Here is a 22234-nt window from a genome sequence, read left to right as displayed (position 1 = left end):
ACGTGGCGTAAATGCGCACGAGTCAAGTCTCGTTCATTTGAAAGGAGAGGGCATAGGATGAAGGTAAGAGGTGATAGGCTCCGGACTAATCTAAGGAAATACTTTTTTACAGAAAAGGTGGTGGAAAGCTTAATTGGAAAGCTATGAAGTATAAGTTTCGGATTGGGCAATTGGGTGGAACCCAGGCGTCTTCTTCCCTAACGTCCTGATTTGAAGTTAGCACAGAGGGTAGTAGTAAAAGGACACTACTCTGACTGGAAAGGAGTCACGAGTGGTGTCCCACAGGGGTCTGTGCTGGGACCGCTGCTGTTCAATATATTCATTAACGATCTGGAAACGGGCACGAAGTGTGAAGTTATCAAGTTCGCGGACGATACAAAACTCTCCAACAGAGTAGAAACTGTTGAGGAATGCAAAGAATTACAGAGCGACCTGAACAAACTGTGTGAATGGGCAAAAAGATGGCAGATGAGCTTCAACGTGGAGAAATGTAAGGTCTTGCACATGGAGAAAGGGAACCCCACGTACAGCTATACAATGGGAGGAAGGGTGCTGGGGAAAGGCACCCTAGAAAAAGACCTGGGGGTATTGGTGGATACAACAATGAAACCAGCGGTGCAATGTGCAGCGGCCTCAAAGAAAGCAAACAGAATGCTGGGCATTATCAAAAAAGGTATCACTACCAGAACGAAGGAAGTTATCCTGCCATTGTATCGAGCAATGGTGCGACCACATCTGGAATACTGTGTCCAATACTGGTCACCGTACCTTAAGAAAGACATGGCGATGCTTGAGAGGGTCCAGAGGAGAGCAACTAGGATGATAAAAGGAATGGAGAACCTTTCATATTCCGAAAGGTTAGACAAACTGGGGCTTTTTACCCTGGAAAAGCGGAGACTGAGAGGAGACATGATACAGACGTATAAAATCATGAAAGGCATAGAGAGGGTGGAGAGGGGCAGATTCTTCAGACTAGCAGGGACAACAAAAACAAGAGGTCATTCAGAAAAACTGAGAGGGGACAGATTCAAAATGAATGCAAGGAAGTTCTTCTTCACTCAGAGGGTTGTGGACACCTGGAACACGCTTCCAAATGAGGTAATAGGACAGAGTACAATACTGGGTTTCAAAATGGGGCTGGATGACTTCCTGGAAGCGAAGGGGATTACAGGGTATAGATAGAGGGTTACTCTACAGGACATTAAGCGAAAAGCTTATGAGAGTTTTAGGGTATGAACACTCTAGGGTCATGGACCTGAGGGGCCACCGCGTGAGCAGACTGCTGGGCACGATGGACCTCTGGTCTGACCCGACATGGGCAATACTTATGTTCTTATGTTCTCTCCTTAGGCACAGCCGTATTGGTTTGGACCAGCACCTAAGTCTGAAGGGGTTCCACCATACCAAAAGGGCTCGGAAAGCTGTTGTACCTCATTGATATAGAGAAACTTTTGGCTAAGGTCTACCAATAAAAAATGGGCACAAATATGGAAATCCTTGATCCAATTGCGTTCGCCTACCAAGTTTGGTTAATTGAACTCCTGTTGTATAAAGAATAGCTTAACTCCACTGAAAAAGAGGAGGGGGATGGAGCCTGTGGGGTAGGGGGTGCAATTCTTATTGTAATGGAAGTATGCTGCTTTTGTTTGTGTCTTTTGACATTGCTACGATCATTTCCTGCTATTCTGCTTTATTACAATCTAATAAAGTTCTTCCGTAAATTAATTGCGGTTTAGTGATTAGAGCTTCTGCCTCAGCACCCTGAGATTAAGACTTGCATCCCAACCTGGGGGGAAAGGGATTGGGACTTGTATGCCACACTCAAAGAGGTTTACATACTCCCTGTGACCTTCGGTAAGTCACTTAACCCTCCATTGATCGTGAAGCTGCTGGAACAGAGAGGGAAAATACTTTGGGTGAATGTCTTCATCAAAAAGGTCATAAGACCTAGGGGGTCAGACTTAAAGATCGCAATCTGTATACTTTGGCAGAAAGGCGGAGAGGGGAGACATGATAGAGACGTTTAAATACCTATGTAATGTAAATGTGCATGAGTCGAGTCTTTCATTTGAAAGGAAACTCTGCAATGAGAGGGCAAAGGATAAAGTTAAGAAGTGATAGGCGGTGACGGGATAATCACGCGCCAGATGCCAGTGCGCCGACAATTTGGCGGAAGACAGAAGCGCGCGGGGGAAAATATAATTTTTAAAGAGCTCCGACTGGGGATTTGGGGTGGCAACCCCCCACTTTATTGGTTAGTGTTCACGCTGCCGTTGCGGGGGGCGGGGGGTGGGGTGAAACCCCCCCCATATTATAGAGAAAACGGAACTTTTCCCGAAAAAATCAGAAAAAGTTCTGTTTTCGCTATAATGGAGGTTTCCAACCCCCTGAACTCCCCTCCAACAGCAGCGCGAACACTAACCAATAAAGTGGAAGGGGGGGGGGGTTGCCACCCCAAACCCCCCCGTCGGAGCTCTTTAAAAATTACTTTTCCCCCGCGCGCTTCTGTCTTGCGCCGAATTGTCAGCGCTGGATTGTCAGCGTGCTGACGTCTTGCGCTCTACTGTCTATGAACCGTGATAGGCTCCGGAGTAATCTAAGGAAAAGCTTTTTTACAGAAAGGCTAGTAGATGTGTGGAATAGTGTCCTGGAAGAGGTGGTGGAGTAGAGAATGACACGGGGTCAAATTTTTCCCCATCCCCATGGGAACTCATTTTCCCATCCATCCCGGCAAGTTCTTTTCCTGTCCCTGCCCCATTCCTGCAAGCTCCATGCTCATCTGCACAGGCCTCAGACACTTTAAAATCATAAGTGTTCAAGGTATGTGCGGTTAAAGCAGAGCTTATAGGAAAGGGGCAGGGACAAAGAGAAAACTCAAGGGGATAGGACGTGGAAATTGATGGTGGAGACAAAGACTGAGTTTGAATTCAAGAAAGCATGGGGACAGGCATGTGGGATTTCTTAGGGAGATGAGGAGATAGTGGATGCTGCAGATGGGCCATTTGGCCTTTATCTGCCATCATGTTTCTATTTTCTATGACCTCATAATGCAAGTGTTAAATCCTGAGTGGTGTAGAGCGGGTACAAGTGGATCGATTTATAACTGCATCATGATTTACAAGGGAATAGTTAAGCTCTGGAACGCATTGCCAGAGCGGTTAATGTAACTGGTTTAAAAAAAGGTTTGGACACGTTCCTGGAAGAAAAATCCATAAACCGCTTGCCCTGGATCGGAGGCTTGGAATGCTGCTACTATTTGGGTTTTTGCCAGGTACTTGTGACTTGGATTGGCCTCCGTGAAGACGGGATACTGGACTATTGGTCTGATCCAGTAAGGCTATTCTTATGTTCTTAAGATTCTTAGCTTATAACCGTAATGCTCGATGACCTCACAATGCAGGTATAAAGAGCCTTAGCCTATAGGGCAGGGGTGTCAAAGTCCCTCCTCAAGGATTTCCCCAATGAATATGCATGAGATCTATTAGCATACAATGAAAGCAGTGCATGCAAATAGATCTCATGCATATTCATTGGGGAAATCCTGAAAACCCGACTGGATTGCGGCCCTCGAGGAGGGACTTTGACACCCCTGGCCTATAGGGAGAGGAGGAGATGGTGGATGCTGCGGATGGGACACTTGGCCTTTATCTATCATCATGTTTCTAAGTTTCTCTGATTCCTATAAATAAAATACAAACTTAATCTTTCCCATAATCTAAAAGAGTAAATCAGAGACTGGGAAGGTAAAAAAAGAGGGACAGTAATGGCCTTTAAGAGCTGGGAAATCCTAAAATTGTGCCTTTACCCCTATCCTTGACTGTGAACCTAGATTTGTCGTTTAAAGAAATCTTTAAAACTTGGAAGCCAGAAATTTACTCAGCTGTGCAAAGCTGTCCTCATAAGGATTCAAGTTGGGCTGCCAGGGGTTTTCTTCAGGGCCATTCACAGCACTTTCCTGAAGGTTCACGTGTAATTACGGCAGGATAACTGGGGGAAGTAGGAATATTAAACATTAAGGAATAGAAGCTGAGGTTGTGGATCCCGCCTAAAACTAGAAGCAGAGGCAGCTCCTCTAGCATTCAGAGCACAAGAAAAGCAGTCGCACAGAAACACAACTTCTAGCTTTTCTCTCACCATCAGAGGACATGTTCTGGCGCCCTTAGTATCAAGTGTGACGAATGGAGACATCAGGCAACCCAGCTTCCTGCACCAGCCGTCATAAGGCAATTGCTGTGTTTTCAAAACTAAATGTCTCTTTGTACGCATCAAGCCTGGCTGCTGAAAATAAGCCAAGAGAAGTTCCAGAGATGGTACAAATGTTTTGTGACATGGCAGAAGCCTGTCCGTAGTGTCACCTCTCCTACCTTGTTCTTGGCTCTCCATTGCTAAATATTGGCGCTTCTTACTTTTATCTATACCCTTCCCGAGCCCTAGCTCACTAGAAAAAAGGGTGTCAGGTCAAAAGCGCGCCGGGACAAAGGCGCACGCAGACAATTGAGCGCAGCGCGGAGGCGTGCGCTGCAGAAAATTACTGTTTTTACGGCTCTGACAGGGGGGGCTTGGGGGGAACCCCCCCACACACTTTACTTAATAGAGATCGCGCCACGTTGTGGGGGGTTTGGGGGGTTGTAACCCCCACATTTTACTGAAAACTTCACTTTTCCCTGTTTTTAGGGAAAAAGTTAAGTTTACAGTAAAATGCGGAGGGTTACAACCCCCCAAACCCCCCACAACGCCGGCGTGATCTCTATTAAGTAAACTGGTGGGGCTCCCCAACAAAAACCCCCGTCGGAGCCCCTAAAAACTGTCATTTTCTTCGGCACGCACCTCCGTCTTGCGCTCAGTTGTCGGTGTGCGCCTTTGTCTTTCGCCGAGTTGCCTATGAACTGAAAAAAATAAAGCCAAATGTTACTGCCTTTTCCCCTCTGTCCCGATCTGCAGCACTGTCCAACTTGTTTTCATGATTCTGAGACATAGAAACATGATAATAATAATCATAACTTTATTTTTATATACCGCAATACCATAAACAGTTCAGAGCGGTTTTCAAAGGAAGAGACTGTATACGGACAGCGATATTACAAAAACCTTTCTAAATTACGTTAGCATGGTAAGATTAATCAGATATTTCCTGGAAGTGTTTTAGAAGTACATGATGGCAGATAAAGGCCAAATGGTCCATCCAGTCTGCCCACCCGCATTTTCTCTTCCTCTGTCTAAGAGACCCCATGTGCCCATACAGACTTTCTTGAAATCAGACACAGTCTCTGTCTTCACCACCTCTTCTGGGAGACTGTTCCACGCATCTATCACCCTTTCTGTAAAAAAAAGTATTTCCTTAGATTACTCCGGAGCCCATCACCTCTTCCCTTCATCCTATGCCCTCTCATTCCAGGGATTCCTTTCAAATTAATTAGATTCGACTCATGTGCTTTTATGCCACGTCGGTATTTAAACTTCTCTATCATATCTCCCCTCTCCCACCTTTCTTCCACAATTTGCTCCTTCTGACGTCCTTCAAGCAGCCTTCCAGCTCCTTCTGTATCTGCTTTGAAGCTGGGAGGAGCTTTTACCTGCTTTTCCAACTAAAATCTGAAATATTCCCCCCCCCACACCCCCATTTCTCTCTACCTCAAGGAAATCTTCTACTTCCCTCCCTCTGTATCCATCTAAGTCTGCCTGTTTGAACCATCCATCCCATTTCATTCAAATTTCTGTCATTGATAGCAGAGTGCTCTGTGGCCTTCAACTCACACTTTCCATGGGTTTTAGATACCCCCTTATGCCTGGTACATCTTCTTTTTATTTTAGAGAAATGGACCAGTTACATAGTAAGAGTTTGGGATGTCAACGAAGATAACCTCGCAGATGTATCCCCTCCATATATCCATGTGATGAGTGAAACAGAGCAAGAGGCTTTAAAAGTCTCTGGAAGTGAGATGAAAATACATTTTATGAGCTTCTTCCTGCCTATCTGTTGCCTGAGAAGGTGTCTGAAGCCCAAGGTTGGGCTGTCCAGGCCTTCAGGACCTCAGAAAACCTTTGGAGTCCCAGTGAGGACTGTTGAGAGGTAAAAAGACCAAATCATGAGGTGACTGATGAGAGGAGTTAGAAGAAAACATCTCTTACCAATCGTCTGCTCCCAAGATTTGCAAGTGCCATGAATGAGAGGGTCTTATTCCCAAAAATAGTGCCTGAAGCTGGAGAAGGAGAAAGAAGATGCCTCTCGTTTGTGGTGGGAGCAGAATCTGCTTTTGTGCAATTCTGTTTCAACTTGCCCTCAGTGTATCCAGGACTAGCTACAGTGTGTCTTTTCTTTTTGTACCTTTTATTTTGAGCAACCTGGTGGACCATGGGACTCCTGCTAACAACTTCAAAAGCTTAGAGGGGTGTTTTCAACAGGACGTCTTAGTCTGAGTGTGAACTTTTGAGAAAGATGTCCCGAAATCCAGTAGACAAAATGTCCATTCTCAAAACAGCAAGAGGTCTATCTTTTATTTTATTTTTTTAAATGACTTATCTATCTTTTGTTGGCCATTCTCGAATATAAAGACACCCACATGAAAAACACACTAAGGCAAGCTTTTCAAATGTCCAAGCAGCCAGCAATCTTAGCAAACTGTTCGCAGACAGTTGAGCAGAGCAGAGGAGCACTCTAGGGGGTACTGCAGTGAACGTCACATTAAAAAATTTTAAATGTTAGCCCCCCTCTCTTTGGAACAGTATCCCAAACTACCTACGCACAAAACTTACACTTACAGACATTAAGTCGAAATTTAAGACATTCCTCTTCCTTGACGCTTTTGAAACCTAACTCTCCTTTTAAGGATGACCCAGGACCTAGAAGGATTCTTAATACCTGCTCCCCTCCCTATTGTTTTTCCCCTTATATGTTTTCCTTTTCTTTATATATTGTAGTTCTAGCCCTTATTTCCCTTTTGTCTTTGTTTGTAAAATTATTTTTTTTTTTTAGTCTTTTAATGTTAGTATTTTCATTAATGCTATCGTGTGTTTTTAAACTGTATTTTAGTTAATAAAATAACATAGTAACATAGTAGATGACGGCAGATAAAGACCCGAATGGTCCATCCAGTCTGCCCAACCTGATTCAATTTAAATTTTTTATTTTTTCTTCTTAGCTATTTCTGGGCAAGAATCCAAAGCTTTACCCGGTACTGTGCTTGGGTTCCAACTGCTGAAATCTCTGTTAAGACTTACTCCAGCCCATCTACACCCTCCCAGCCATTGAAGCCCTCCCCAGCCCATCTTCCACCAAACGGCCATATACAGACACAGACTGTGCAAGTCTGCCCAGTAACTGGCCTAGTTCAATATTTAATCTTATTTTCTGATTCTAGATCCTCTGTGTTCATCCCACGTTTCTTTGAACTCAGTCACCGTTTTTCTTTCCACCGCCTCTCTCGGAAGCGCATTCCAGGCATCCACCACCCTCTTCGTAAAGTAGAATTTCCTAACATTGCTCTTGAATCTACCACTTTTAACACTTATATACACCGCCTATAAGGTTTGATTAGGCGCTATAAGAAATTTTAAATAAACTTGAAACTTGAAAAGTCCCAGGTACACATGTTACTATAATCTGCTTATATTGAATGGTGAGCCCTCCAAAACCCACCCAAAACTTACTGCATCCACCTGTACACCACAACAATAGCTCTTTTACCTGCAGGTGTCATCTTAATGCAAGTACAGTAGGTTTTGGAGGGTTCATCATACGACATAAGCAAGTTATAGTGACATCTGTACCTGGGACTTTTAATGTGACATTCACTGCTCTGCTGTGGAGATATGTATAAGCCGTGTGAATCTGTATGACAGGCCGGAAAGTACTGTTTTTTTCACATATTTGGGTGATGGAAGAGGGTTGGTGACCACTGGAGGACTAAGGAGGGGTCATACCTTAAACCCGCCAGTGGTGATCTGGTCAGTTTGGGCCCCTATTTAATCCTTATTTATTTTTAAAACAGGTCTAGCCCCCGACGTCTAAATGGTGCCTTGGACGTTTTGTTAAAAGTTTGATTACCCCCTATAGAATGTCCAAGACCTAAGCCCACTCAAAACACGCCTCTAACACCCTCCCCCCCCCCTTAAGATTTAGATGCACTGGAGAGAAAGTGACCAGAAAGACTGTTTTGAGAATGCCCACATGGACTTGACACGGACCGTGTTTTGGCTTGATTGCTCAGGAGTCCAGCGTTGAAAACACCTAACTGCTTAGCGGCTTCGAGTTCCTTTCACAAGGCATGCTAAGCAGTTAGGTGTTTTCAACGCTGGACTCCTGATGCAGGCAATCTAAGAACATAAGAAGTTGCCTCCATTGGGTCAGACCAGAGGTCCATCGCGCCCAGCGGTCCGCTCCCACGGCAGCCTATCAGGCCTATGACCCGTGAAATGGTCCCTATAACCTACCTCTACTTCTATCTGTACCCCTCAATCCCATTATCCTTTAGGAACCTATCTAAACCTTCCTTGAACCCCTGTAGTGTGCTCTAGCCGAAACACAGTCTGTGTCAAGTCCATGATCTGCTTCATGCTTTTATAATTGACAAGACTACTGTATGCATGGATTTTATGTTTGAAGACCAGGCACGCTCTGCTCTCTTCTATTGGACCTGGATGAAGAAGCTCCATCCTGAAGGTAGGGCTCTGCCCAGGCCCTGACGGGTTACTGAGGTGAGGTCTTATTTTAATCAAGATTGCTGTTATTATAGCTGTACTAGTCTTATAGCCCGTTACATTAACGGGTGCTAGAATATATGTGTGTGTGTGTGTCTGTCTTTATTTCTTTCTCTCTCTTTCATTAGCCGCTTTCTTTCTTTCTGTCTTGTTTTTTCCTTGGCTGTCCATCACCACCCCTTGCCTGCTCCCCCTGTCCATTCTCCCTTCCTTTTACCTCCCCTGTGTCCACCACCACTCCTTCTTATCCCTATGATACACTTACCTTGCTCTGCCCCTGATCAGAGGTTCCCGACAGCCGCCCAGTTGCACCCATTGGAAAAGTTCCCTCTACCGCATCCCACACCCCTGCTGACGCGACTCCCGCTGTCTTTCTTTCTGTCTGTCTCTGTCCCTGGCCCCCTTTGTCTGTCTGTCTTTCTGTGTATCTCCCTGCCCCTGTGTCTTTCTTCTTTTCTTTCTGTCTCCCTTCCTCCCTCTGTCTGTCTGTCCAAAGCAGTATTCTCTCCCCCTCCATTTCCCTCCCCCCCCCACCAGTTCCCTGTGCAGCAGCATTAGTGTTTCCTCTACCCCCCTTTCCCTTCCCGCGGTCCTGACTACAAACCTGGCGATTCCAGCAGCGTGTGCAGCAGTCTCCACACGCTGCTTCGGGTCCTTCTACTGCCCTGATTTATTCTGGCACGTCCCTGATGACATCATCAGAGACGCAGCAGAGCAAATCAGGGCAGTAGAAGGGCCCGAAGCAGCGTGTGGAGACTGCTGCACACGCTGCTGGAATCGCCAGGTTTGTAGTCGGGCCGCAGGAAGGGAAGGGGAGGCGACAAAGGTCTTGGGTCCCGGGCAGCGGCAGAAAGTTGCTGGGCTCCCGGCTTGTGGAGGCGATCGGCGGCTGGTGACGTCTAAGCGCGCAAGCGCACTCCTGCGGCCACAGACCTACTGATCATGGAACTCGCAAATAGGAGTGCGCATGCGCGGCTAGCGTTTTATTATATAGGTTTAACTGTATGATAAAATTATTTAAGAAATTTCAGATAGAATTCGGAATGTACTTGTTTTGATAAATCTGTTTAAGAACTTCAGTCATGCAATTCATTTAATCCGATATGTAATTCATCTGCGTCTGGCAGATCCTCTTGCTGTAAACCGCTCTGAACTGTCAAGGTCTAACAGGTTATAAAAACATTTGAATTTGAATTATTCCTCATGACTAGCACAAATATATATGGTTGGGGTTTTTTTTAATTCACAATTAATAAAATAACTTAAGGTGCAATAACAGACAGACACACAACTTTTCTGGTCATATCCTTCAGGGGTATCTCTTGCTCCCCCTGCACTCATACATTTAAACAATTTAGAAAGAAAATCTCCTTTACATTTAATTGATATGCTTTTAGAAAAGTGTTTTTGTTGATTTTGTTTCAAATTCAGTCAATAAAAGTCTTGCATTTTGGTCTTCTGGGAAGCTCCATTTAGGAACATCGTCACTCCACAGAGTTTTTTTTGCTTTTCTTTGGATTTTCTTCTCTGTGGATTTTTTGGGAAGCTCCATTAAGCCTGGGATAGGTGATAGGTTGAGTCCTCCTTGCCTCTTGGAGGGGCCTCTGAGATGGTAGCCTCGGGCTTCTTTATGGGTCAGTGGAGGTTGCTTTGTAGCCCATACCTTGCCCTATGTGTGCGTTGCCCTCTATCTCACTCACACTCAAGACACACACTTGAAAATGCACACCTGGTGAATTGAACACTTAAGAGAAATCACAGGTGTATGAAGGGCCCAATCCCTGTCAATTGGAAGCACCCCACCCTGACAGAACAATCTGTGGCCTGTAGACCTTCTCTATCAAGGGATGGACAAGGAGAAAGAAGAGACAAATATTTCCACCCCAGGCTGCTTCCCTTTCTTCCATGGCCACAATTTCTGCGTCACTTGGGAGCTGCTCCAACCCCATTCACTCCAGCTAAGTTTGTTTGGTTCTTTCTCTCCCCCACCCCCGAATCATCACTTGAGCTCCTTCTCCCTCAGTCTTTCTTGGTTTCCTGAAGCCTGATGGCCAGCCCCCTTCTCTTCAGTCCTTATTCTCAGCCTGGGACCTGCCTTCGTGTACTCATACGCACACCCGCACATACTCACACACACTCTTTCAGCGTCTCAGGTCTCTGAAACAACTCCTGATCTGCCGTATAACCTCGGCTCCTGCTGAGGTGGGCCCAGGGCTTCTTGTACTGGTGCCGAGGCATTATTTGCACACGTTGACCCATTCTGTGATCCTGCACTCCTCGCACACCACATAGCAGCACCAGTGAAATTTGCAGTTGCATCTCTCGCTGCGGGTCTGTCGCAGGATGTTGTGTCCTCTGCCGCAACAGAGGCTCTCGCAGTTGTCCATGCCGGGGCTGGTCTTGTTGCAGATTCTGCCTTGGGTGCCAGACGAGTCCACTCTCAGCTCCTGTTCGCAGAAGTCGGGCGACTTTTCAAAGTAGACCAGGTCGCTACTGCTGGCCCTGCGTCGGTGGGGGAAGTGGGGCTGCTCCACCTGCCCCGTGTTCCTGTTGTGGGGTTTGATGAGCGTGGCCCCGTGGAACCTGCCCTTGAGCACCGAGCCCACCACTCGGAAGTCAGGGGTCACCTGCCAGCAGGTCTTTAGTTGGCAGCTGCCAGAAGTCCCGTGACATTTGCACTTCCTTCTCATGTTGTCCATCACCACCTAGAAGAAAAGCAGAGCAGTAGGTTAATGTCCCCTGCTTGCAATAACCACATCCTCCACCTCTTTACCTAGCATTTCATTCTTCCCTCTCTTATTTCATCCATATACACGAAGCAGTCAATCTTCAAAATGATTTAAACAGCCAGAAACGGTTCCTAGTCTGTGGATAACCATGCACATTACGTGGCATTTAATCGGATAGTACCACTGAATAGGCCCAGATTCTAGAAACGGTTTCTAACACCTAGGTGCCACTGAATGTGACTATCAATCATCCATTAGGCACCATTTATAGAATCACGCCTAGCAATGCCGAAGCAGTTTTAAGTACCGGTAGGCGTTGAAACCGTAGGCGCACTTCCATTTAGATCAGGGTTTTCTTAGCCTAAATGAGTACATCTTAGTCACACCATGTTTTAAGGATACTTTTAATCTGTCACAGGTGGAGGGAGGCACCTAGGGATGCTTAAGCTTGTCCGCAGCTGGGCAAGGGCACTATTTTGCCCAGAAGTGGCCCCTCCCTCGTGCTGGAACCCCCAAAACAACACCTCCATCCACGATAGGCAGGAGGGATGCCTGAAGGGACCCTCGACCACAAGAGGTCATCCGCTCAAACTCAGGGGAGGGAAGTTTCGTGGAGACGCCAGGAAATACTTCTTCACGGAAAGAGTGATTGAGCATTGGAACAAGCTTCCAGTGCAGGTGATCGAGGCACGCAGCATCTCAGACTTCAAGAAAAAATGGGATACCTATGTGGGATCCCTACGAGGGTCATGCCAAGGGATAGGGTCACTAGGGTATAGACTTGAAAGAGCGGGTCAGTAGAGTGGAAGTATAATTACAATCATACTCAAGGGGGTCATTAGACTTAATAGGGAGGGTCAATAGGGTGGGCAGACTTGATGGGCTGTAGCCCTTATCTGCCGTCATCTTTCTATGTTTCTATGTTTCTACTCCATCCTGCTAGCAGGACCCCCCAAACCCATGACAGCACTCCCCTAAACCCCCCACCTCAGCACCCCAAGACTCACAATGACACCCCCACCCCCCCAGTACCATCTGTAGTTCAGCTGGCTGGAGGGATGCTTACTCCCTCCGGCTGCCAGGCCTGCCTCTTCACAATGGTGGGCCTTCCCTTTCCCGGTGCATCTTGGGATGCACTGGGGAGGGGCCTAAGACCCTGATTGGCCCAGGCACCTAAGACCCCTCCCATAAGTAACATAAACTCAAACTTATCTTAAAGCTCGATCTCAACACCAACGGTGGCCAACGTTTCACATATAGCTGCCTCAGGGTGTGACCAATCCGAACAGGAGCTTTAAAAAAACGGGACTCGAGAAAGACGTGACTCCTTGCTTCTTGATTTTTGAGCAAGGAGACACGTCTTTCTCGAGTCCCGTTTTTGAAAGTTCCTGTTCGGATTGGTCACACCCTGAGGCAGCTATATGTGAAACGCTGGCCACCGTTGGAGATCGAGCTTTAAGATAAGTTTCAGTTTATGTTACTTAAACTACGTTGATCACAGTTCTGGTTTTTGTTTGCACTATACTGCACAGAGCTTTTGAGATGCCCCATGGGAAGTTTTTTATGCCTATGAGGTTCTCTGCCTTTTACCACTATTGTGGTGGTAGGAGGGACCTTGTCTGAGACTTTTTCCTCCCGTGTATGGTCTACCTAGCTTATGCTGTAATTGTGAACCTTCACCAGCACTATCCTTGTGAATGTGCTATATTTAACCTCATTGAAAGAAAACACTTATCTTATAGATGTTCTTGGATCCCGAGACGTACCCTGTTTTGCGACTTGCTTCAGGAATTCCAAACCATATATTCTGCCACTGGTCTCTTAAACATTAGAAGCCTGCTTTTGCCTCAATGTAAAACTTTACATTGAAGATAAAACTTTGAGGAATTTCCAAGGGCAGCTTAGGATACAGAGGTAACAAGTAAGTAGGTGTTGGCTCACCAAGGGCTACTGCTAGAAAAGAAAAGTGACCAGATTGCTAAAGAGGATTCAACTCCTCTCATATGAGGAAAGACTAAAACGGTTGGAAAAGAGACAGCTGAGGGGAGATAGGATTGAAGTCTACAAAATCCTGAGTGGAGTAGAACAGGTACAAGTGGATCGATTTTTCACTCCATCAAAAATTACAAAGACTAGGGATCACCCGATGAAGTTACAGGGAAATGCTTTTAAAACCAATTGGAGGAAATATTCTTTCACTCAGAGAATAGTTAAGCTCTGGAACGCGTTGCCAGAGGATGTGGTAAGAGCGGATAGTGTAGCTGGTTTTAAGAAAGGTTTGGACAAGTTCCTGGAGGAAAAGTCTGTTATTGAGAAAGACATGGGGGAAGCCACTGCTTGCCCTGGATCGGTAGCATGGAATGTTGCTACTCCTTAGGATTCTAGATTCTTGTTACTCTCTGAGATTCCGGAATCTTGCTATTCTTTGAGATTCTGTATGGAATGTTGTTACTCTTTGGGATTCTAGAATCATGTTACTCTCTGGGATTTCAGAATCTTGCTATTCTTTGAGATTCTGTATGGAATGTTGCTACTCCTTGGGATTCTAGAATCTTGTTACTCTCTGGGATTCCGGAATCTTGCTATTCTTTGAGATTCTGTATGGAATGTTGCTACTCTTTGGGATTCTAGAATCATGTTACTCTCTGGGATTTCAGAATCTTGCTATTCTTTGAGATTCTTTATGGAATGTTGCTACTCTTTGGGGTTCTAGATTCTTGTTACTCTCTGAGATTCCGGAATCTTGCTATCCTTTGAGATTCTGTATGGAATGTTGCAACTCCTTGGGTTTTGGCCAGGTACTAGGGACCTGGATTGGGCACCATGAGAACATGCTACTGGGCTTGATGGACCATTGCTTTGACCCAGTAAAGCTATTCTTATGTTCTTATGCTTTTGCAGTCTAGTCTGTAAACTAATTTCCTTGACTGACAGAGTCTAGGCCCTTAGTGTGAGCCGCAGACTTCAGCACAGCAACCCTAGCTGGTCGTTTGAGAGCCTCAAGTAACCCTATCAACATAATTAGCATAATTAGAAGAAGTCAAGAACCCCTGCTGTGCCCAAATTTGTCCATATTCCCAAACTATCCCTAAGGCATAGGCACTGTCAGAGAATGGGAAGGGCTGGGAATGAGGTGTTTCCTGTGAAAATGAGGTAGAATGGGAAGGGATAGGAATGAGGTATTTCTTTGCTGTGAATAGCGTTCAGGGGAGATTGGGAAGGGCTGGGAATGAGATGTTTCTTTGCTGTGAAAGGTTTTCTAGGGGTCTGTGAGAAGGGCTGGGAAAGGGCTGTGTGAGGGGGAGTTGTTATGGCTCTTCCAGGGTCTCCCATATCTGTCATTAGATTGGGTGGTTCTGGCTTCCTGGCAGTGCTTCAAATATAAAGCGAGTGATGATGGGATGCTTCTGACCCAGTTGCATAGAATGAAATGCGAACAGTGGAAATGGAAATCTTGTTCTACGAGAAAATACGCTGCTCTCTTACACAAACAGTTGGGCTGTTAATTGATGGAAACCAATTAGGCATTACTTAATAGTATTTACTTTGTAACAGCTTAAGAACAGGTTCGGTTGATGACGCCTATGCTAAGATCCCACCTGCCTCCCTCCATCCCTCACACACATTGGGTGGCAGTACAGAAGTGGATAAAGTGAGACCTGCAGAGACAGGTAGGCGAGAGACCGATGGATGTCCTGCAGAGACAGTAGGAATTACAAAGGGGAGATAACGTCATGTGTCCAGTGGACAATCGAATCTGCATCCTGCCTCCAAGAGTGGCTAATCTGGGTCACGTTGAACTACAGGTGTGCAAAGGGACGGTCAATCGAGGGGAATCCAGAGCGTTGGTAACAAAACAGGGATGGGAGGGGATGGATCCGAGGTGAATGGGGACCAGATTATAATTTTGAAACAAGTTGAAACACCAACTCCTCGACTAAAAAGGAAAGATTAAAAGAGGAGTCCGTGTTAATGTTTCTCTTCCATAGCTTTTCTTTATAGAATCTGGAAGTTAGTCCTGCGAGTTTTCGTTTTTTTCGCATTCCCATGCCTTATATGGTCATACGTAGACTAGCACTTAGTCAGAACGTTAACAGTTAAGCTCCGGTTTCCATTTCTAGATCGCAAATCCTTTCAATTCAATGCGGTGGTCAGAAAACAATGAGAGAAATTGTACAGTCACAGTGACCTACATGACAATCAATCCTTCAGTTCCAGGACCATCATTTTCCTAGAAATCTAGCAAGCAAAGATGGTTTCAATCATTTTCTAAAATGCAAATACAATGATGATAACGATAACAATTTTTGAAGCTCATCGTCCCAGCTTAGCTGCCTGAAAAGCAAATGATCATTGCAAAAACGTCTTGCAAATACAACCTCGTATGGAAGGGAACACAAATAATGAAGTGACCCATAAGGGGTAGTCAGTATGGCATATGTGCCAGGATTTTGGTCATTTATGTAAATATTTGATGTCTAAAGGTGGCCACAAAATTTTAAAGTACTCCCAATGTGCCTTAAGGAGAAGAAAGAACATAAGAATTGCCATACTTGGACAGAACGAAGGTCCATAAACCCCAGGATCCTGTTTCCAACACTGGCCAACCCAGGTCCCAAGTACCTGGCAGAATCCCAAAGAGTAGCAACATCCCATAGCTCAGATTGTGACATCATAATGCCTCATTCTACCAATGCCTAAGAGCCAGCCTCAGCAATGATGTCACAATGGCTTGATTGTCCTAGACTTGGCTCACATAAGTACATAAGAGCTGCCATACTGGGACAGACTGAAGGTCCAACAAACCCAGTACTGTCTACAACAGTGGCCAACCCAGGTCCCAAGTACCCAGCTAGATCCCAAGTAGCAAAACAGATTCTATGCTGCTTATCCTAGGAATAAGCAATGGAATTCCCCAAGCCATCTTAATAATGGCCTATGGACTTTCCTTTATGAAATTTATCCAAACCTATCTTGTCCTGTCCTCAAGGAGAAGGAGAGAAGCTTCAGGCTGCAACCAGTCCCAAATCCATGATGGGGAAAAGATTGGAACCCAGAAATTAGCAGCACATGCTGAAAGCCTGTGGGATAAGAGGTGGGGGTTCATGTCCTGGGTACATCAGGTTGAGCACAGGTAGCTTATAGGAAGGATCAAAAAGCACCAAGTCCTAGAGAACAGAAAAGCGCTCAAAGACTCCACCATCTGAGAAACTGATAACGAAAGTATATCCCATTCGCTACAGACTGACCACACCTAGAAAGAGGAGATCGGAGAGTGATGAAAAACTTACAAAGGAGCAGAAGGAGTTTGAGAAGATGCAGGAGGAGAGAGAAAAGGTAACGGTTCATCGAAAAACCTTTGTAGTGCCTTTCGGTCTATCAAGCTAAGAAATCATGATGGTGATGGTGATGGTGATGGTGAAGCTTAAGAGCTGTGAATATCCAGAACACATTCGATTCTTTTGCATTTATGGACTTTATTTCTTCTCATTTTCATAGCTTTATTTTTTTTATATATTTTTGTACAGTTGGGTCCAGTCAAGGACAATTTTTTTTAAATCTCAGCCAGGGTCAGCCTCCTCCAATAATTTCAGTTTGGCGATTTGGGTGCCTCTTCCTTAAGCAGTTGGTTTAGCAGAGGACTTTTATCACAGGTCTGTGTGTTGGGGAAGGATATTGAGGAAATGACATGATTTAGCTATGGACACAATCAAAAAGGTCAATGTACCTATTGCTGGGGTCACCCTAAGCCTCTCCCCTCCCCCCCCCTCCACTGGAGGAGCAGCTACAACAGACAGGCACCACCCATCAAAGATGTTGAACTGTGTAAAGGTCTCCTGACACCCCGAGTTCTATCATGGTCCCCCTTTTCTTCCCAGTGGATATCATTTTGCACTTTTCCCTATTAAATTTCATCTCTTTTGGGGGATTTATTAACTGCCTTTTCATGAACATAAGAACATAAGAACATAAGAAGCGCCATCTCCGGATCAGACCTTCGGTCCATCAAGTCCGGCGATCCGCACACGCGGAGGCCCTGCTAGGTATTCACCTGGCTTATTTTATAGCCAACCATATCTTTATATGCCTATCTCAAGGAGATATGCATCTAGTTTGCTTTTGAAACCTAGGACTGTCGATTCCGCAATAATCTCCCCTGGGAGAGTATTCCAGATGTCAACCACTCTCTGTGTGAAGCAGAACTTCCTGACATTAGTCCTGAACTTGCCCCCCCTTAGCTTCATTTCATGTCCTCTTGTCCGTGTCAAATTGGACATTGTAAATAATCTTCTCTGCTCTATTTTGTCAATTCCTTTCAGTATTTTGAAGGTCTCGATCATATCCCCACGCAGTCTCCTTTTCTCAAGGGAGAACAATCCCAGTGTTTTAAGTCGATCCTCATATTCCAGTTTCTCCATACCCTTCACTAGTTTAGTTGCTCGTCTCTGCACCCTCTCCAGCAGTTTTATATCCTTCTTTAGGTAGGGAGACCAATGTTGGACGCAGTATTCCAAGTGGGGTCTGACCATTGCCCTATAAAGCGGCATTATAACTTTCTCCGATCTACTCGAGATTCCTTTCTTTATCATGCCCAACATTCTATTTGCCTTATTTGCCGCTGCCGCGCATTGTGCCGACGGCTTCAGGGTCCTATCTATCAGTACACCCAGATCTCTTTCTTGTTCACTTTTCCCCAGAGTTGCACCTGACATTCTGTACTCGTATTCCTTATTTTTACTGCCTAAATGCATTACCTTGCATTTCTCCACGTTGAACTTCATCTGCCATTTCTCCGCCCATTTTTGTAACCGACACAAATCGCTCTGGAGTTCCTCACTGTCCTCCTGCGATCTGATTGCCCGGCAGAGTTTTGTGTCGTCTGCAAACTTGATGATCTCACTGGATGTTCCGTTTTCCAGGTCATTGATATAAATATTAAAAAGGATCGGCCCAAGTACCGAGCCCTGGGGCACACCACTAGTCACTCTCTCCCAGTCGGAGAACTTCCCATTTATGCCCACTCTCTGCTTTCGGTTTTCCAGCCATTTGCCTATCCATCTTTGTATATCTCCCTCTATGCCATGGCTTTGTAGCTTCCTGAGAAGTCTTTCGTGTGGAACTTTGTCAAATGCTTTCTGGAAGTCCAAGTATATTATGTCCACCGGCTTTCCACTATCAATTTGCTCGTTCACGGTCTCAAAGAATTGGAGTAAATTCGTCAGACACGATTTCCCTTTCCTGAATCCATGTTGACTGGGTTTCATCAAGTCGTGTGTGTCCAAGTGCTGAACTATGCTATCCTTGATTCACCCAAAGTTAGTTGGAAAATCCGTACCCCTAGACCTGCCCCCAGGCCCACCCAGTTCTATCCATCCCTGCCTGCTCTCGTCGGGCAGGACATCCATGCATGCGGGGATATGATACACCACGCACACACACCCGATGCGATGTGGAAGAAAGCTTTTCAAAACCCGGACAAAGCCATCCAGACCCCCGGACATGTCCTCAAAGAGAAGAAATGTCCAGGGAAATTGAGAAACCCTACCCAAAGGGCTTTACAATACATTTTCCCTGGGGCAATGGAGGGTTCCGTGGTTTGCCCAGAGTCTGGGATTGCGCTCACAACCTCAGGGTGTTGAGGGCAGCAGCTCTAATCTCCTCCCCTCCCGTTATTGGGATGCCCAATCCACCAGCCTCCCAAGGTTCTCCAGCAATTTCTCAAAGTCCACTACATGTCATCATCTCGCTCCTCATTCCCATTTTAACTTACGTGGCTGGCCACCTATCTCCCACCTCCCCCACTCTGAAAAGTACATGCATGTTGAATGTGAGCTTGAGAGTTTGTGGACTGGCTTGGTCAGGAGAATCTGAGGGCAGTTTTTTCGGCCAAACATTTAGTGAGAGGCTGTTCCAGAAGGAGAGTGATGCTGCAGATAAAGCTCCAACATCAGCACCCTGAGGTTTTGGGTTCAAAGCCACATTGTTCCTTGTGACCCTGGGCAAGTCACTTAATCCCCCCATTGCCCCAGGTACATTAGACAGATTGTGAGCCCACTGGGAAAAATGCTTGAGTACCTGAATAAATGCATGTAAACCGTTCTGAGCTCCCCTGGAAGAACGGTATAGAAAATTGAATAAATAAATATGTAATGTAATGTAATTTGTAATGTAATGTAATTTATTTCTTATATACCGCTACATCCGTTAGGTTCTAAGCGGTTTACAGAAAATATACATTAAGATTAGAAATAAGAAAGGTACTTGAAAAATTCCCTTACTGTCCCGAAGGCTCACAATCTAACTAAAGTACCTGGAGGGTAATAGAGAAGTGAAAAGTAGAGTTAGAGGAAAAATAAAAATAAAATAAACATTTTAACAAGACAGCATTGATCTAAATACTTTGGAAGGTAGAAGAGAGGAGAGAAAGGAATAGAAGCAGAAGGGGGAGCCGTTGAATAGTGTGCAAAGTGTCTGTCTCTGGTAACCAGAGCTGATACTGTGACGTCATAATGCCTCATTCCACCAATAAGAGCCAACCTCATCAGTGATGTCACAATGGCTTCATTGTCCTATACTTGGCTCACAGTTACTACATTTTGAGTTCTAGAGTGGTGCAGTGGTTAAAGCATGGGTTCAAACCCACGCTGCTCCTTGTGACCCTGGGCAAGTCAATTAATCCCCCCATTGCCCCAGGTACATTAGATAGATTGGGAGCCCACCAGGACAAAGAGGGAAGAAAGCTTGAGTACCTGAATAAATGTATGTAAACCGTTCTGAGCTCCCCTGGGAGAATAATAAAGAAAATTAAATCAATTTTCTAACAGCTCAGAGAAGTGAACAAGAGATCCCAATTCGCAAAGCAGATCTACAAGTTTTCTGCACCAAGGCATCAAAGCTACCTACTTCTTTTGATTTATGAATCTTAGCAGAAGCTGACCGTCCTTTCTTCAGGTTGGCTATATTAGTAACTCCTATTCTGAGCAACTGAGGTCTGTCTGCATCCCAGTTTCAATCTGTAACGCCTTCCAGAAGACCCTGAGATGTGCCTGGAAACCCGTGCCAACGCTGTGCTGGACCAGTGCCTGCTGGTAGCACAAGGTTGCAGGCTGGAGGCTCAGCTGGGATTCATTAGCTCACTGCAGTTTCAAATTCTCTGAAGATGATATCTGTGTTGAGTTGAAAGGCCAGATCGAGACGCAAGGTTCACTATTAATAGAAATCATCTCTGAGCTGTGGTCACGTCATATACGAGGGGCTGCTGAAATGTACTCAGCCCAACCAAGAAGAAATTGATGTGGAGCCATGAAACCTAAAAGTTATTCCACACTTTTTGGGCACAAGTATAGAGAAATCAAGCCATTGTGACATCACCAATGAGGTTGGCTCGTAGGCATTGGTGGAGAGAGGCATTATGACATCACAATACGAGGGGCCACTGAAAAGTTCTCAGCCCGACCAAGAAGAGAATGATGTGGAGCCATGAAACTTACAAGTTATTCCACACTTTTCTTGATACTTTATGTTTCAATGAGGCAAATGCATCTATCAAATGGGCACAAGTATAGGGAAAGCAAGCCATTGTGACATCACCAATGAGGTTGGCTCGTAGGCATTGGTGGAGAGAGGCATTATGACATCACAATACGAGGGGCCACTGAAAAGTTCTCAGCCCGACTAAGAAGAGAATGATGTGGAGCCATGAAACTTACAAGTTATTCCACACTTTTCTTGATACTTTATGTTTCATTGAGGCAAATGCATCTATCAAATGGGCACAAGTATAGGGAAAGCAAGCCATTGTGACATCACCAATGAGGTTGGCTCATGGCATTGGTGGAGTAAGGCCACCACAATACGAGGGGCCACTGAAAAGTTCTCAGCCCAACCAAGAAGAGAATGATGTGGAGCCATGAAACTTACACGTTATTCCACACTTTTCATTTCAATGATAAAAAATTAAACAAAAAGAGTCAAGAACATGGTAGCACTTTCCCTCTGAAGCGATCACGTCAGAGGGAACATGCTACTGAGGTGGACAGCGCAGGGCCGCCATCAGGGCAGTACTACCAGTCCTGCATTCAGGGGCCCGGAGCTGACAGGGGGCCCGGGCTCCCCCAGGGTCCTAGGCCACAGTCTAGAGTGGAGGCGGTCCGCCCCAGGTGCACAGGAGAGAGCTGGATGGGGAATCCGCGGAGTTCAATATATCTCGAGCCACAAGGCTCGTCTTCTGTTCCTACCTGCCCTGCCGCTCACATGTAGCCGATCGGAAGTGTTCCCCGATGTCAGCGCTGACGTCAGAGGGAGGGCTTAAGCAAAGCCTGCCCTCCGACGTCAGTGCTGACGTCGGAGAATACTTCCTGTCGGCTATTTGTGCGCGGCAGAGCAGGCAGGAAACAGGAGACAAGCCTCTCGGCTCGAGCTCCGTTTTGCTGAGAAAGTTGCAAAGATGGGCTGGGAGGCAAACACGGAACACAAAAGGGGGGAGGGAGTGCGTTTTGGACACAAGGCATGGACTTGGGAGAGAAGAAGGGTGGGAAAGAGATGCTGAGGTGGGGGAGGGAATGGGTTTTTGGACACAGAAGGCATGGACTTGGGAGAGAGGAAGGGAGGGAAAGAGATGCTGAGGTGGGGGAGGGAATGGGTTTTTGGACACAGAAGGCATGGACTTGGGAGAGAGGAAGGGAGGGAAAGAGATGCTGAGGTGGGGGAGGGAATGGGTTTTTGGACACAGAAGGCATGGACTTGGGAGAGAGGAAGGAAAGTGATGCTGAGGTGGGGGAGGGAATGGGTTTTTGGACACAGAAGGC

The 22234-nt window shown here is 45.8% G+C and overlaps 1 protein-coding gene across 2 annotated transcripts in view; it reads right to left on the bottom strand.

Annotated features, from left to right (window-relative positions):
• Nucleotides 1-9931: 9931 nt before the first annotated feature.
• The window catches only part of WNT10A (Wnt family member 10A), an 81592-nt gene continuing 69289 nt past the window's right edge, over nucleotides 9932-22234 (bottom strand). For both annotated transcript variants that reach the window (XM_033944197.1, XM_033944198.1), the window contains exon 4: nucleotides 9932-11402. In XM_033944197.1, coding sequence (XP_033800088.1) covers nucleotides 10935-11402 — 468 coding nt within the window. In that variant the 3' untranslated portion in view covers nucleotides 9932-10934. The remainder of the gene's footprint in view (nucleotides 11403-22234) is intronic.

The sequence above is a fragment of the Geotrypetes seraphini genome, chromosome 5 (genome assembly GCF_902459505.1).
Source record: "Geotrypetes seraphini chromosome 5, aGeoSer1.1, whole genome shotgun sequence".
NCBI lineage: Eukaryota > Metazoa > Chordata > Amphibia > Gymnophiona > Dermophiidae > Geotrypetes > Geotrypetes seraphini.
Note: the sequence above shows the minus strand (reverse complement) of the source record. Positions and strands in the feature narration are given on the sequence as shown.